Below are 17,053 nucleotides of genomic sequence, written 5' to 3'. Positions count from 1 at the left end.
GGTTTTAATCTTCTTAAATTTATAGAGATTTGTTTTATTGTCTAATGTGATATCTCCTGGAGAATGTTCCATGTATACTGGAAAAGAATTTATATTCTGCTGCTTTTGGTTGGAATGTTTTGTATATGTCTGTTGAGTCCATCTGGTCTAATGTGTCGTTAAAAGACACTGTTTCCTTATTGATTTTCTGTCTGGATGATTTATCCATTGATATAAGTGGGAGAAGCAATCACCTTTAAGTAAATCTTGAAGACTTCTCAGCTTCCTTCAATAATCTTCTCTAGTTGTTTAACATCTGCTCTGACAAAATTCTCCCTTGCATTTAAATTAAGTTCATTTGTATTCTGCCCATTTCTCCTTCTGCTGTCCTCAATAACCAGGGAGATAGCCACAGTCTTGGCTTCTCTGGATTATGCCTCAATTATTGGCAATTCATTGATTTTCATTGAAGAAACATAGCTCATGTCAGGATTTAAGTACTCTGTAATTAATGAATGAAGTTAGGAATTGGACTACGGAGAGGGATAAATGAGATGGATCCAATAATTACTGGTCTTATATACCAAATAAACTTCAGATATGTGTTTGGACATTAGTGTATATAGATATATTTAGATAAAAAAACTTTGTTTATCTGGTAAATTACTCACTTTTAAGTGTATATTTCAGTAGTTAAGAAAATAACTACCAGGACTATATCTTGTTGGCTTTGCTGAAGAAATTTCAGACTTGGCTACAAATAAGCCTTTGCTAATAGAAGGAAGAGATCTGTACTTGACTAGGATAACAAAACAGTGATGGATTACTAAAATCAATGTAACTTATATTTTCTTACAATTTACATTCCTTCCATTGACTCATTTCATTTTCATATGTTGTTAATGCATTCCTAAATTTTGCACTGCATATCTAAATTTTATATGAATTTCTCACAAATATTTTAACAAATATTTGCTGTTTTCTTAGCTATAAAACTAGCTTTTTAAAAAATGCTGCAGTTTCCAGTACATATTCTTAAATGTCTGACTACTTAATATCTTCTTTAGTGAGGCCTTAGAAAAACACAGACGTTCATTCTAGACTGGCTAGATCTATCATCCTGATATCAAGCTGATTTCTCTTTCAATATGGGTCTGTATGTTTCCTTTTCTGTTTTACTAAAAGTATCAACTTACTACCGATATTGCTCTATCACTTTGTTTTGCTCCTACTGTGAAAGGAAATACATTTTCTTTGTTCTTTTGCACTAATGTATGCTGCCTGTGTTAACCAAGCTTAATGAAAGCAATCCCAATTTTCTCAGGTTTGTTTCTCCCCACTGTGGACTTGAGATGAAAAACTTACTTCCCTGTATACGGTACTATACCTGTAATTAGAAAGAAAAGGAAATCACCAGTGACACTTCTAATACCTCAGTTTTCTTCCTCTTTCCTTAGGACCAGCTTGTCATAAGTCAACTGTGAATCTAACCATGGATAAGGAGGGGTACTAGATTAAAAAACGAAGTATACCCCTTAAAAAAAAAAAAGGCCGGTACATATCACCCTATCACTGATCTAGAAGTGTTACCCAGATTTATTGTTGCAAATAAATAGATTTTATCCTTTAACAAATAATCAAATATTTCTAATTTAACTGATGGGGGATTAGGTCATTGCCATCTTTCTGGTAGTTTACAAGCTTTGCCTGAGGTAAAGGGAGTAAGGATTTTAGAATGTGGATTTTAGAGGCTTATTTCTGTTCCACAAAACACAAAGTGAATATTTAGAGATTCAGTATTTCTAGCGTGTTCACTCTTTCTCCATACTCCCTCCCTTTTCTCTGTCCATTTTGGGGTCAGGACACCTTGAAACCTGTCCATGGTTTTTAAAATGAGACAAGCATAGATGAATTCAGAAAAGCAGGCTATATGGATATGCCCATTAGCATTTAATTTAAGATGTTAGAGATAGTCAAATTTTACAGGCTCCTGTAGCATTTGACACTGTGACCCAATTCACAAATGCTCCACATCATTTCTACTTGAAATTCACAATACTGAAGCAAAAGAAGCATTACATATCCTGCAGTTGTGCTTTAAAAGGTACGCTTTCCATTGTGAGATATTGTTTGTGAACTACTAAAAAGATACCTTTTTGTGAGTGAAAATTAATCCTGAGCTCATCTTGCAGAACAGCCTACCTTTTTGTTTTTGTCAAATTTCACCAAGATAATGGGAAACTAACCACAAAATTAGTGCTTTAAAACTGCAAAAATAAGACAGATGCTACTGCATTTACTCAAAAACGGTATTTAATGCTTTCCTGATGCTCTTGGTGAATGCTACATCCTTATTAAGTCCTTTGCTTGTTCTGAGATAAATAAGATTAATTCAGCAAATGCACTTCCTACCCTCTAGAAGCTGACAATCAAAAAAGCTTTTCAGATATTTCATTAATGAAAAAACATTTGTTAAAGCTTCTTTAACTCCCTAGAATATATGTTTATTTTCATCTTGATTAAATTTATATGAAACTTGCATTGCCCCATTTTAAATAACTTTAAGTTATTCAGACCTACTAGAGAGATGTTGGATTTCTAATATTCATTAAAATCAGAACAATGTAAAATTTCATAAACATTTTTTAAATGCTGTAGCTTTAGCTTTTCTCTATCTTTATAAATATTGTTTTACCTGCATCTAAAATATTACATACAAAATGTTGGGAATTAACAGGGGGTGTGGTGGAGCTGGCTTGTGGTCACAGAGCATGTGAACCTTCTCACCAACCAAGAGACACTGAGCTATTTTCCTAACCACCTTAACCTTCTTCCAGGCTAGTGTGCAGTGACAACGAAGAGTAAGACATAGTCCTGCATTGGGACTCAGTGTAGTAGAGGGAGCAGACTCAGCAGATAATTCTAGGATAGTATGTGATATATGTGATGATGGAAGTCTTTCCCAGGGACAGAAGTGGTACAAAGCAGGGAGTACTTAATGCAGGTGTCACGAAGGTTCATAGTACCTTCCTAACTTCACCTTAGGTCCACTGGGATGCTTCTCATTTATTCATTAACCCCTCCCTGTCCTCATGAGTGGGCTTCATAGTGCTGTCATTTCAGTAATGCTCCTGCCCTCTGGCAAGCACTTGCTCTTGGACAAACCCCTGGGGTCCCGTTGTCTCTGCCTGTGCCCAGGCAGCTGGACCCTATGGGAAGAAGCCAGTTGACAGGAGAGCTTGGTGTGGGATCTACGCAGCTCGCGGAGCCCTTCCTGTACCCCGCACTGGTGTCCCTCCACACCTCCCCAGACCCCACTCACTTGGCTGTAGCCATTACTCAGCCACTCTTCACTGGCTAGAACTTTCTCAAAACCTCTGCCCCTCCGACTCAGAGACAGCACCTTTTCTTTGGCTTTTCAGACCAAATGTATGAGAGGAGGGTCTCAGAGCAGGTCAGATGAGACCAAATGAGGCAGTGGAGAGTGTGAGGAGACAGATGAGCAAGAGCTGGACTGGAAAGGGGCCAAGGCAGAACGTTGGGAGATGTTAGTGAGGAGGGTGCAGAGGTCTGAGGAAGGAGCCTGAAAATGTGGGATGGGCGAGGTCAGAGGATGAGTGTTAAAGAAATCAAAACCAAAAAAGAAAGGGCATGCTGAGAGGTGTCCAATACTGCTGGGACATCAAGGTCCAGAATATTTTCTCTGCAATTTTTAGTCAGGAACTTCTTGGTAATTTCAGTGAAAGTAGGGGAGTGGAAGAACGTGGAAGCTAAAATGTAGTGGTTTAGGGTGTGGAAGTAGAAGTGAAGACGTACAAACTGCACGTATAGGCCAGAAGTTAGGATATCATCTAAAGCTCACTCCCTGAATCCGAGCTTGCCAGACAACATTCTGGTTATTATCTTCCGCCTACTGGGAGACGATGTGCTGTTTCTAGGTACACACATAATTCAGCCCATGTGACAGCCATAGTTTTTCTTTTTTTTTTTTTAACTTTGTTTATTTTGAGAGAGAGAAGAGAGAGAGAGAAACACATGGGGGAGGGGCAGAGAAAGTTTGAGAGAGAGAGAGAGAGAAAGGGAGAAAGAGAATGCCAAGCAGGCTCCACAGCATCAGCACAGAACCTGACGGTGGCTCAATTCACGACCATGATCTCATGACCTCAGCCAAAACCAAGAGTCAGCTGCTTAGCTGACTGAGCCACCCAGGCACCCTGCTACATTTTTAAATTATAAATTAATAAATAGCATTTTGGCTTTATGAAGAAAAAAAGAGAGTAGGAGGGAAGAAAAAGATGGAAGTTTGGCTGAGAGAAGAGAGAGTAGCTAGAGGAGGAAATCCAGAGTCAAAGGAGGGAACTTTTTAAAGGACAAAAGTGCAGTAAGCAAATTGGTAGATAAGGGAAAGGAGAGAGCAAAATAGAAGGGGAAGGGAAGGCAGCATTCCCTGGTTAGTAAAGGCTGAGAGCACCTCCTAGATACCAGGAATGCTGATAACTCCACAGGATACCACAGGATGAGGGATTTGGGGAGGGGTTCTGTCTTGGACAGGACAAGGAGAGACCCCTCAAACTCTAAGCCTGAAGGTTAGGAGACGATGCTGGATGTGGACCCAAGTTAGCTCCCAGATGAGGGGCAGGAACCTGGGGAGTTCCTTGTCCATGGAGTCCAGTGAGAGACAGGATTGTCTGTCAAGGTTCTGCGGTGTCAGGACTAGTATAGAAGGTCTGAGGGAGGTGGTCTTGGGTGGAAAAAAGCCTCTGCAAAAAAACAGAGGGAATGGACATGTTTTTAAAAATTTAAGTGTCAGAGCTCATACTCAGGTTGGAAACCACAAAATTGTGGTGGCCCAGTTTGTCAATTTCTGTCCTACTTTTTGGGTGGTGCTCAGCAGACAACTGGACAAGGCAGATCCTTGGATTCACTCAAGATAGAAGATTTTTAGGCTGGAAATGGTCCAAAGGATTCCATTGGAAGGGGTTCAGCTTGTTGGGTTAGGTGAGTGTCAAGGATGTAAGGTTTGCTTGAGGGAGAACAAAGTGAGTTATTCAAGTAAGTACATGAGAGAGTGCCTGTTACCCCTGCAGGCAGCTCCTCCATGTGAGGAAGCCACCTGCCTGGTAGAGGTCTGGAGCTTGATAATGTGGCATGTCCACTTAAAAGTTTCTAGTGACCTGGAATGTCCTCTAAGAATGCGATCTTCTTTGTTGCTGTAGATTCTCACAGACCAGCTGTTTCTAGCACTTACTTTTTCTCCTCTCGTTTCACTTCTGCCCCAGCCTTTACCATTCTCCATCTGAAGAAGATGAAAACAAAACCACTGTAGCGTTGTACTGAGATGAAGCCAAATGGCAAAAACAAATTTTTTTAAATAAAAGAACTAAATGGCCTAAAGAAAGCAAATCCGATCACTTACATTCCCCAAAATAATTAACAAAGGTTTTATCCTAAGTGGACTTCCCTTTATTCTGAAGAAGCATTTTGTTTACCCTCACATTGCTGCTCAGAAGATGAGGCTTAAAGATGCTAAGTGATTTTCACAGATCACACAGCTGGTATTTGATGAAGTTTGAATTTGATCTCTGTGTCTCTGGTTTTTGAAAACCATGTTTTTCCCAAGAAACTAAACAACACATTTGTTTATCACTACAACAAAGGTCTCAAAAACAGATCATTCCCATGGGGCGCCTGGGTGGCTTAGTCGGTTAAGCGTCCGACTTTCGCTTAGGTCATGATCTCGCGGTTCGTGGGTTCGGGCCCCGCGTCGGGCTCTGTGCTGACTGCCCGCTCAGAGCCTGGAGCCTGTTTCAGTCTGTGACTCCTTTTCTCTCTGACCCTCCCCTGCTCACGCTGTCTCTCTATCTCTCTCCTAGAAATAAATAAAACATTAAAAAAAAAAAAAACAGATCATTCCCAAATGATACAGCTGAGAGTAAAAGATACACTGAAGGATCCTCATACCTGGTGATTTGTTTAGATCAACAAATTGATTTGATTATTTTTAATTGTTTAATTGACCACTTTTCTCAGGGCACAAGAGTTGAGCCACATAATGTCTACCTTTTTGTGGGGAGAACAGCCTTTGTTTAGGCGATCCATTTGTGTCTGTCTAGATGACACAAAAAAGGTAAAGGGGAGCCGAGGTGGCTTTTGTGGATTAAGCACCCAACTTTGGCTCAGGTCCTGATCTCATGGTTTGTGGGCTTGAGCCTCATATAGGGGCTCTCTGCTGTCAGCACAGAACCCACTTTGGGTCCTCTGGCCCCCTGGCTCTGTGCCCCTCCCCCGCTTGCTTGCACGAGCATGCGCTCTCTCTCAAAATAAACAAACATTTTAAAAAAGGTAGAATAAAGAGTGAGCTGAATTACTTACCTAAGAATATGAGAAACATATCATTTTCTTTATTCCCAAGAGAAGAGAAGAAGGTTAAAGCTACCTCATGGAAATGGGCAATGGTTGAAGAATCTGGTTGATGGCAGGCGGGAGATTAAAGATCCAACAAGAACGTAACAAGCCAGGACACCAGAGACCCATAGAGGTGACCTTGAGAGCTTACCCCTGCATAGACCATGCAGAAATCTTTGGAGGCAGGATTACAGCAGTCTATAGAATGAGTAATTGGGAGTTAGAGAAAATATTACTGATATTCTAAAGGGCAACTAACATCTGCATTGTGGTAGATTTTACCTTCGTTTATTATTTCATCTATTTTTAAATAATACATGGTACATTACTTACATGTTTTAGGTCACAAGTTTATATCTGTTCACTCTAGGTGACATAAATGTAATTTATATTTTCAAGTGCCTCAACCCTTTACAGATATTTCGTAAATTTGAGACTTTCTTTACAGATTTTGAGTCTATTAATTACCTATCCATTTGTGTGGTTTCCTCAAGTGTGACAGAAATAATATGGATAATAGTTTTAATTTAATGCATGGATTAAGTATGCTCCTATTCAAGATGCTAACTTAGTAGAAATATTCTTGGCTTTAATTGTTTAGGTAGCATTATAAGCACTAAAAATATGGATAGTGTAATGTGAAAAACTAGATAACAAGAAAGTATTTTTAATGTAAATATTATTAATTGTATACATACCCATGGTATCCCTTTTTTTTAAGGACTAGTAATGAATTTGGTTCTATTTAAAAAAATGAATAATATGAACTCACACTAATGCCAGTCATTCTTTTGATAATTAGACTGTAAGTGTGAAGCTTTTGTTTTTTGAGAATTAGAGCAAACATATGGAGGAGAAGCTTTACCATCAAAGGAAAAAGCCTTTGATACCTTATAAACCAGCCAGTAATTCTAGTTATCAGAAAAAAAATAAATCTATTTTAGACTACAAAATTCATTTATCTATTAATTCAGTATTCTATACTTACTTATTTTTTTTAATATTCCATATGTACTCATTTGTACTTTTTATGGAAATGGTAAGAAATTTCCATAAATAAATGACTACAGTGCTGTCATAAACTTCCTCTTGGGATTGCCTGTATGCCACGCACTCCGTAAGAGTATGCCAAACCTGTTCGAGAGATACCGTCATCTCCAGTGTGCATATGAGGAACCTAAGCCTGGGTGTGTTAAATCCTCCCCCAAGGATAGAGTCATAAAGGAGCCTGGGTGGGGTTGATGCCACAGCCTATCCTGAAACTAACCCCCTAGTCTAGCACAGAGCTGGGCACTGCAGGCCTCTGGGAGAGTTGCAGAGAGCTTGAGATGGTTTTCCACCATCCTCAATTGGCTGGCAGAGTTCCAGCCTGGAGCGTCTTTCCTGAGAGCATGGACGCGTTCCGTTCTTTGCATTCTGCTCTGTCCTGGTAGGGGTAATGCATTCCCTGCCATAGGTTTCTGCTACAGCGTGTAGCATAGGACTCTGTATCAACAGATGTATTTTCTGTCCTTGAAAAAAAATATAGCAGAGTCACCAGACTTGACCTATCCTGACCCATGTATATTGGGAGCTATTTTTCTTAACACCCTATTCTATAGACATTGTTAGTGTTGACCAGTTTTTGCTTTTGAGCCCAGTGAGTTTGGGAGTCCGTGAATTCCAGCAGCGGAGGCAGAAGTTGCTTGTTTGGCAGTCACCTGTCATCCTTTCTCTGGTAGGCATTCATCCATTTGTCACAACGTTTTGTGAGGAGCCGAACAGGGAGGCTTAAGAAAAATGCTTTACTCTTGTCTTGATGATAGAAAGCATTTCTCATTGCTGGTAGCATGGTGGTAACTTTTCATTCCTTCTGGCAGTTTTTAAAGACTTATTTGACTTTGGGGGAACCTGCAGTATATCTTTAAGGCACAGTTCAAAAGTATGAGACAGAGCTGTTCATTTTCAATTTTGGCTGAAAAGTCTTCACTTTGACAGTGGCACTTCAAAGTTAGGGAAAACTTGGCTTTAAAAATGGATGCTGATACAAGATGGCATATTTAATGACAAATGTATCTATAGAAAGCTGTTAAGATGCAGATTATCCCCCCCTGGGGTGGGGGAGGGAGATCAAAACTGCCAGTCTATAAAATGTACTCGATAGAGGGAGGCATAGAATCTATCTTTGCAAGTGTTTTGATTGCAGGGGACAGTATAGCAGCATGTGGCATCATAACCCAGAGCAGGCAAATCAGCTTGATGACTTTCAAAGCCAGGAATACTGCTGCAGGCAAGGGTACTCCAGTCTAGGAGAAATTAAAACATATAGAGACTGTTATTAATTCCATATCTATTTTTGTATAGTCAAATCTGTATGCAAATCCTTAGCATCTCATTTCAGCAGATTAATCTAAAAGTGAAGAGTGTTATGTGAAGAGAATGTAATGATAAGCTGTGCACATAACGCTGCTAAAGATGTGTGGGCTGCTTTTTTAAAATTTATTTTTTGTACCAAGAAGAAATGGTTTTTGTGTGATCGTTTGTAAATTATTTCAAAGGAGGAAAACAACAGGACCAATTTCTAAGATTTTTCCCTTGCAGTACTGACTTGGCAAAAGTTACAGCACTGGGTTTGTTAGGCACCTCCCATGGTTTAACATTCCAGAAGTCATCAACCAAATAACTAACTAGGAATTTTATGTTTACTTCCACCTAGTAACCCAGTATTTCATTTTTAAGCATTGTCATGTGAGTGAAAATTTGAATATAAGGGTAAGGAATCTAATTACCGCGTGCAGATTAAGGGAAAAAAAAACTATACGAATGCATCTGTAGAAGAGAGTAAATAATAATTCTGAAGAGCATGAAGATAAATTGTATGTTTTCCTTAGGAGAGAGGATGTAATAGCTACATTCTAATCTATTGGTTGTACATTTAGTCTATAATGGGCAGACTCTGATACATATAGTAGTGTAAATATTTTCCAATACTGTCATAAACAGATAGTTGACTGCAGTAGATATTAATTCCATCCCATATTTCTAACACAAGGAGGAAAACCGTCAAAATTTTGAAATTATGGGTGGGAGCTTTGCCCTCTGCTCCCTCTCATTTGGAGAAATGATTATAGGCGAGCTGGACATTAATCTGGTGGTTATGGCCCAGATCAAAAGCACTTGGCAATCATTTTAACCCTGAAGACTTGTGAGGTCTCAATAGATTTGATTATTCTTGTGTTGTTAGTTATGCTGAGAAAGAATTATTGGACATTCAATTTTTAATCAGATAAGAAAAGGAAGGTTGGGAAGGAAACAAATATGCCTCTGTATTTATTTGGACATACATTTTGACTCTGTAGGCATTTCAGCACAGCTTTCTTAAGTGTATTTTCTTTTCCTACGGTTTTATTTTAAAATGAGACATTCCATAGGAAATGCTGAGAAGACTTTCTTTGAAGGCAGGAACCTCGTTTCTCTGTTCCTTGTGGACTTACTCTGCAGATAAAGCTTTCATTGATCTTAAAAGTAGTTGCAGGCTTCAGGGAGAATATTTAAAAAAATTCCCTCCAGTTAATAAAAGCCATGGTCAGTTATATGAAAGATGTAATCTCCTTATTGGGGTTGAATGAGAAGTAATGATTGGCCTGGACAGGTTCCCTTCCCTTTATGTATCCCTTAATATTGATGGATTGTTCTGGCTTAGCTGAGGGTGTGCACTAATACTCTGGTTTCCGGTTGGCTTGACTCCTGGCCATGGAGTTGATGGTGGGGACCTATTCAAAGTATATGAGCCATCAAAGGAAAAATTATACTGGACAAAGTTAAGCAGAGAAGGAAGACTTGTCCAAGACTATTGCAGTAGGGGAGGGAGACCAAAATGCAGCCTGAAATCAACTCCTCTGAAGAGCAAAAGGCTGTAGAGTTTTTTAAGCACTGGGGTGAGCTAGTAGAAAAGTGCTGAAGGAGTTTTGGAGCAAGGTTGATCAATGTGATATATTGAGCACATTTAGTTACCCCTGATTTTATAAATGTTTTTCTCTGTGATTAGGCTATTCGTGTTTTCTGATTGGCACCCAGCAATGTGAGGCTCCTACCTTCCATAGAAACTGGGAGATAGTGACATTAACTTCCTTGATGATTACATTTCAATGGGATGGCTCCTAGAGCTGGGAGGGATATCTTCCAGGGTTGTAAAACTTGCAAGAAGCTTCTTAAGTGACTTCTACCTCAAAGAGGCAGAGACGGAATTTACAGGTTCTCTAAAGTGAGAGCTCAAAGAAAAGGGAGGTCAGGGGCCTAAGAGACACAAGGAAGCCTGTCTAAAGTTTAGTCAAAGTAAGAAAAACATTAATACTGTTTTGGTCATTATGTACATACTTTTTGAATTAAAAAATTTCAGTAGGAAACAGTTGTAGTGTGGCTCAGTTTTAGATCTTTATTGCAAAATTAGCTGCTTCTGTGTGATACTTATTAAAATGTTATTTATTTTATACAAGCATCTAGAACTATGTATAAGGCAAAAATCTCTAAAGAGATTTTTATTTGGGAGGGTAGTTCTCATAGTCTAGTTATTTTATTACCTAACATTTAATATCTGCTAGTATTATTTTCTTATGGTGTTGATTTATGTTTTATAGTTTTTCCATTTGGTGGTAAAAACTAAAGTAGAATCGGTAGTTTCTGGGTTTTACAGGATTCAGTGTATACCACAAACATGAAAATATGAGGATGGATAGGAGAAACTTTGTTAGAAAGGTAATGATTATTTAGTGGTTCTTGACTAAGCAGAAGGTCTTGAGTCTTTTGGATCTAAGCACTTGTCAAGAAGGCCTTAGAAAAGTTGCTAACAACTAAACACTGTGCTCTTACTCATATGGGGCTTAGTGAACACTTGAAATATGGCTAATTTGGATTGAAATGTGCCATGTCAAATATACATTGGGATTTGAAGACAGTATGAAAAAAGGAACATAAAATAGTTCCAAGTTTTATATCAATTTCACATTGAAATGATAATATTTTGGCTATGTTGAGTTAAATAAAATTAAATTTATATTAAGTTTACTTTCACTATTTCTTTAAAAATTTTTTTTGAATGTTTATTTTTGAGATGGGGGAGGGAGGGGCAGAGAGAGAGGGAGACACAGAATCTGAAGCTGGCTCCAGGCTCTGAGCTGTCAGCACAGATTCCGACGCAGGGCTCGAACCCACAAACCACGAGATCATGACCTGGGCTGAAGTCAGATGCTTAACCGACTGAGCCACCTAGGCACCCCCTACTTTCACTTTTTTTTTTTTAGTTTTGTTTTTAAGGCTTATTTATTTATTTTGAGAGGGAGAGAGTGTGCACATGCACTTGCATGCACGAATAAGGTAAGGGCAGAGTGAAGAGTGAGAGAGAGAATCCCAGGCAGGCACCATACTGTCAGCGCAGAGCCTGATGTGGAACTCCATCCCATTAATCACAAGATCATGAAGTGAGCTAAAACCAAGACCTGGACGCTTAACTGACTGAGTCACCCAGGTACCCATCTTTTTAGCTTTTAACATGGATACTGGAGAATTTAAAATTACTTCTGTGATTCACATTGGTGGCTCTTATATTCTTTTGGACAGCTTTGGCTCAAAATTCTTTTGATAAGTAATGTCTTTCCTTAGTGTTTCTTCCAAAGAGATATCAAGACATCACTGTGTTAGTATACAGAAGGTTAGAGCTATAAAAATGCCAGTTTAGCTAAGGAAAATAATTTTTCATATAATTCTGTCCAGGGCATAAATTGTACAGAGTTTTGTCTATGTGCGTTATGTTCATTCCCTGCCATACTTTGCCCCTCATTCTGGCCATACAGAGCAGCTTGTCAGAATCGGGGCCTCTTGGTAATCTCAGCATACTTGTTGCTTGCTCTCAACTGGATTGCTTCTAAAATGTTTCTTGAAAATGAAACTGCTTCAACAATAAGCTTCTTAATTATGTCATGGGTTCACCACGAGGGTATACAAATAGATCCTCAGCAGTAGCTAATTTTCCTTTAATTGTATCTCATTCTTATGTTGGAATATCCTATTTTGTATTCATGAAAGCTCTAACACATGTTAATCCATTACAGGTGGAGTAACTAACACAGCACAATATCAGAACAGACTAATGGTATATGAACCTAACCAGGTAAGAATCATATAAGAAAAACTCATTACCTTAATTAAAATGAATTTTAAAAGATTTCCACCATAATTAGTAGTTGAAATGCCAAGTCTGTACACACACGTGGATCTTAAACTTATATAGAGAAATGGAAGCATCTGGATAAATTGCCTTTCAGTGGCTTTTTCTTCCCCCTCACAAAATCTCAGCTCCTTTAGTTTTATGCTGTACACAATGCTTAACTGTTTCAGAGTTTTGCATAATGTAGAAAGAAGGGTAAGTATGTTGACGAGCTAACCCTTTATTTCCATTATCTCAAGTGACTATTCATATTCAGAGGCATCCAAAGGAACGATTTTGATTGACCTGTTGCTATGTCCTTTTAGAAGGCATGTCCTTCCAAGAAGGGAACATGCCTATTGTTTCATTTCTCCCAAATAAAATAACAACTTTTATTTAACTCAGTATAGCCAGAATGTCCTTGTCCAGGACAAGTATGAAGTAGAAGTATCCGATAAGCGTGTGTATTTCATCTAACAAATGGTGCCTGAACTGCAAATATTTTAATGGTGTCTTTCCCTTCTTCTGTCCAGTTGTCATACACACTCAGTTACTTTTTTGTCCCCAAAAGAACGATTTAAACATTTTTTTAAATGTTTATTTATTTTTGAGAGACATGGACAGAGTGTGAGCAGGGGAGGGACAGAGAGAGAGGGAGACACAGAATCCTAAGTAGGCTCCAGGCTCTGAGCTGTCAGCACAGAGCCCGATGTACCATGAGATCATGACCTGAGCTGAAGTCAGACGCTCAACCAACTGAGCCACCCAGGCTCCCCAAAGAAGAACTATTTTTACTCACTTTTCCTTCTACCAAAATAGCTGTGGCCTTGGCAAATGTTTTCAGAATTTCACAATGTGTATGATTTTGTTAATGTAAATATTTTTCATGATTATGACAGTATTCTAAAAATATTTGAACTGGGAATTTAACATTTATCAGCTAGAGATAACAGAACAGTAAACAACAGGTTAGCTTTGGTAGCCTGAGTCAGGATTGGCCACCAAATGAGCGTCCTGAATGACTTCAGTTGGCTTGGTATCTTTTTATTTCAACGTGATTTGATTCTGAATTTAATGAAGGTATTTCTCTCTTCGCAAGTGTGTTTCCTGATGTCATTAGAAGCTGTAGATTTCAGAGACCACATGTCCATGGGCCAGATGTCTCAAGAGGGATCATTAATGGCAGTTACTTGAGTTCGGTGCACACGTGGTTAAAGAGGAAGAAGGTGTTAACATTTCTCAAATGAGTTCTGTTTCATGTTTGTATACACATGCTCTTTTTAAAAATTCTGCTGGCATATTGTTTACGGTGGGTACTGGCAAACATCACATCTGCTTGCATCTTGCTCAGAATCTCAATAACTCTATCATTCAGCCCTGGTGCTTATTTCTCTTCTAGGCCTTTGTGGAGAGTCGATAATGCCTGCCATCTGCCACAGAGCACATCGCTACCTGCCAACAGGCAGGCTGGGGTGACCTCTGCTTCCCCACCACTGATTAGTATTCACACGCTAGCTTATTAGGAATGACCCCACTAGGCCTCTCTGTTTCTTTGCCTTTGCAGCGGTTGGCGGCTCACCTGGCAGGCACGGCAGTGAAGGAAGCTAAAGATATAATCAGGGGATGCAGGCAGGCTTTATAAACCAGATGGCGTCCACAGTCCTGTGGCAGGGGACCGGACTGCTAATGCACACGTTGATTCCTAATAGTGGAATAGGTTGCCTCATAGAAAGCACCGGAGGAAAGCATCATCAGAGTTTTGAGTTAAATCCACTCATGTAAAGTGTATTGAAGATATTTCTTTGCAGAATATCTGAAAGAAAGGTTTGGCTACTTTATTAAAGATGACATTTGATTGGAAGGAGATTCTTAGGATATGTTTAAAAAGGGGGAGGAAATCAGTGCAAGCCCTTCAAACTGTACATACCGTTCTTTTTTAAGTTTATCTTTAAAAGAGGAATTAGAAATGAACTGGTAGATAGGCCTTTAGTGAATGGACCAATATTTATATAAGCTTTTTTCTTTTTGCTTATCCCTTTATAGCTTTGTAAGCTGGTGAAATTCTATGTATTCAAAACATCATATGATTTTTTTTTTAGTCAAAATCCAAATTTTTCTTGGCGAAAGGAATCTGGGTTCTTCCTGTAGTTTAGTGTTCATGTAGAAAGGAAATGGTTAAGTTTGCTTACCTGTTGATTACTTAGTTGAGATTTAAAATTAAGGTCATATTTGATTTTCCTCTAGTGTTGCAGTTTACAATACATTTTTGAAAGGAGCCATATTTAAAGGGGAGTTGAGCATGTCTTTCCCATTACTAGCATGACCCAGGACCAAACAGTTGAGGTTTAACCATTCTTGAAGTTGTATAAAAGTTGGCTTTCTACCAAAACAAACAAACACGTGCCTAGAAATAACTTACCCCAGTTTGGTAGAAGATGTGATTATAAATATGAATTTATAGATGTGATTATAAGATGATATGATGTGAAGATGATGTGAAGATGTAATTATAAATATAAATACAAAGGCCACATGGAACTTTGTTGTGGAACAAGATCTTAGCTCTTCCATTGATCTTTGAAGGTAAATTTTGGACAGAACAGCAAAGTCACTTCAACCCCACCTTATGTAGAGGCCTTGGGTAGCCAACGATTATTATCACAATAATTTTTTTTGAAGTGCATTTTGATTGATTGGACATTTATTATGTGGCAGTCACTCTTTTAAATGTTTCATGAGTCTTAACTAATTTAATCCTCACAACAAGCTTGTCAGGTAGTGTGTGGCTCTTCCCACTTTACAGATGAGGAAACAGGCACAGTGAGGTTAAATTAATTGCTCGAGGTGACACAAGGTTATAAACTTAGGCATTCTGGATCCAGAACCTGTTTTCTTTCTTTCTTTTTTAATGTTTCATTTATTTATTTGGGAGGGGCCACAGAGAGAGAGAGTGAGAGAGAGAGAGAGATGGCAAGCAATTCCCAAGCATGTTCTGCACCATCAGCACAGAGCCCAAAGTCAATGAACTCTGAGATCATGATCCAAAATCATGAGTCGGACACTTAACCAATTGAGCCACTCAGGTGCCCCAAGATCCGTTTTCTTAATTATTACACCTAGCCAGGTGCTTTCACTTTTATGCAATTTGCATGAGTAAGTTCTCTCATTTGGGTGAGACAACCATCATGAAAACTCTATTCTCATGGGCTCCCGTTATAAAATGAAAAATGCCCCATAAAATGCAACCCCAACAAGAGGAAATGCCTTATGTAAGTTGCAAAATAAAGTTGGAATATGTGGTTCTTCTGCACTTGCTCTCAGGTACGACACCCATACCTTTCAATCTGTGAGCAACATTCAAACAGAATGTGATTGACACACATTAGAGTCCCGGCTACTAATGAGGCACTGCTGTTTTCTGCCATGGAGGGTCTCCTGTTAACAGAATTCACCTGAATTTCTTCCCCTCCCCTCTTCCCCCAGAATAAATGGATAAGCCGCAGTCCTATGCTGCAGAGAAGGGTCTACCATTCCATGGCTGCTGTTCAAAGAAAGCTTTATGTTCTTGGAGGCAATGACCTGGACTACAATAATGACCGGATCCTTGTGCGGCATATAGATTCTTACAACATAGACACTGACCAGTGGACGCGTTGTAATTTCAACCTGTTGACTGGCAAGTACCTTTGACTAAGTAAATCAGGAAAAGCAGAGATTCAAGAAATTGCCACATTTGTTTTCTTAAACGTCTTCGGTGCATCTCTAAATATCAAGTGCCTGGTGGCAGAACACCTTGCTTTTATTAACCAGAAAAGTGCACATTATTTATCTCACAAAATGTCACTCAGTCAGGTGGCTGAGCTAGTTTCTCAAGGCACCTCTTACCTTCGTGCATCTTCTCACTTGGCTGAGAGAGGTATGTCAAGTTATTTCTTGTCAGTAAGTATTCACAGAGGAACTTTGTACAGTTAAGAGGAACCAAAGAATTAGGAACTCTTTGCAGAAGCGGTTTTTTCTCTTTTCACTTTTGGTCCTCTTATGTATTTTGAGTTTAGGAGTAGGGTCTTCCCTATTACTGTCACATACGGTTTCTGGCTGTATTCTCCTAACAACGAACACTTAGAGCAGGTCTATGCCTCAGGGTTTGGTGGTGTTTCTGGCCACATAGCTCTTCAAGCATTATCAAGGGTAATGCTAGGTATGAACCCTCCTCTCAACAGGGAATAAAAGGAAAGTCATGAACAACTTACCCCTGACGTTTCTCTACGGAGTTGAAAACCTTTCCCTTGTGGACTTGCATTATAAACCGCCAAGGGGATCAGGTCCTTTCCAGGCTGCTGTACTGATCGGAAAATCACAAACGCAAAATGGTGGGCTAGACTAGCTCCTGAGAACATCTCAGTATGCTGAGTGGATGCTCAACCACTCACGGCTATTGCTGGGGAAGCAACACTGAGTACAGAACCAATGTGAAAGGGTTAGCTGCCT

General features: G+C 39.2%; 1 protein-coding gene across 6 annotated transcripts in view; it reads left to right on the top strand.

Annotated features, from left to right (window-relative positions):
* Positions 1–17,053, top strand: part of KLHL32 (kelch like family member 32) — a 113,831-nt gene that overhangs the window by 67,464 nt on the left and 29,314 nt on the right. For 4 of the 6 annotated variants that reach the window (XM_077764733.1, XM_077764730.1, XM_077764734.1 and 1 more), the window contains 2 exons: positions 12,471–12,529; positions 16,049–16,241. In XM_077764733.1, the coding sequence (XP_077620859.1) occupies positions 12,471–12,529; positions 16,049–16,241 (252 nt within the window). Of the gene's footprint in view, positions 1–6,498; positions 6,518–12,470; positions 12,530–16,048; positions 16,242–17,053 lie in introns of those variants that run through there. The other 2 variants (XM_077764735.1, XM_077764732.1) reach the window with 2 other exon arrangements.

Source organism: Crocuta crocuta, unplaced genomic scaffold (genome assembly GCF_008692635.1).
Source record: "Crocuta crocuta isolate KB4526 unplaced genomic scaffold, BGI_CrCroc_1.0 scaffold194, whole genome shotgun sequence".
Lineage (NCBI taxonomy): Eukaryota > Metazoa > Chordata > Mammalia > Carnivora > Hyaenidae > Crocuta > Crocuta crocuta.
The sequence above is the reverse complement of the archived record's forward strand: the minus strand, read 5'-3'. Positions and strand labels throughout refer to the sequence as shown.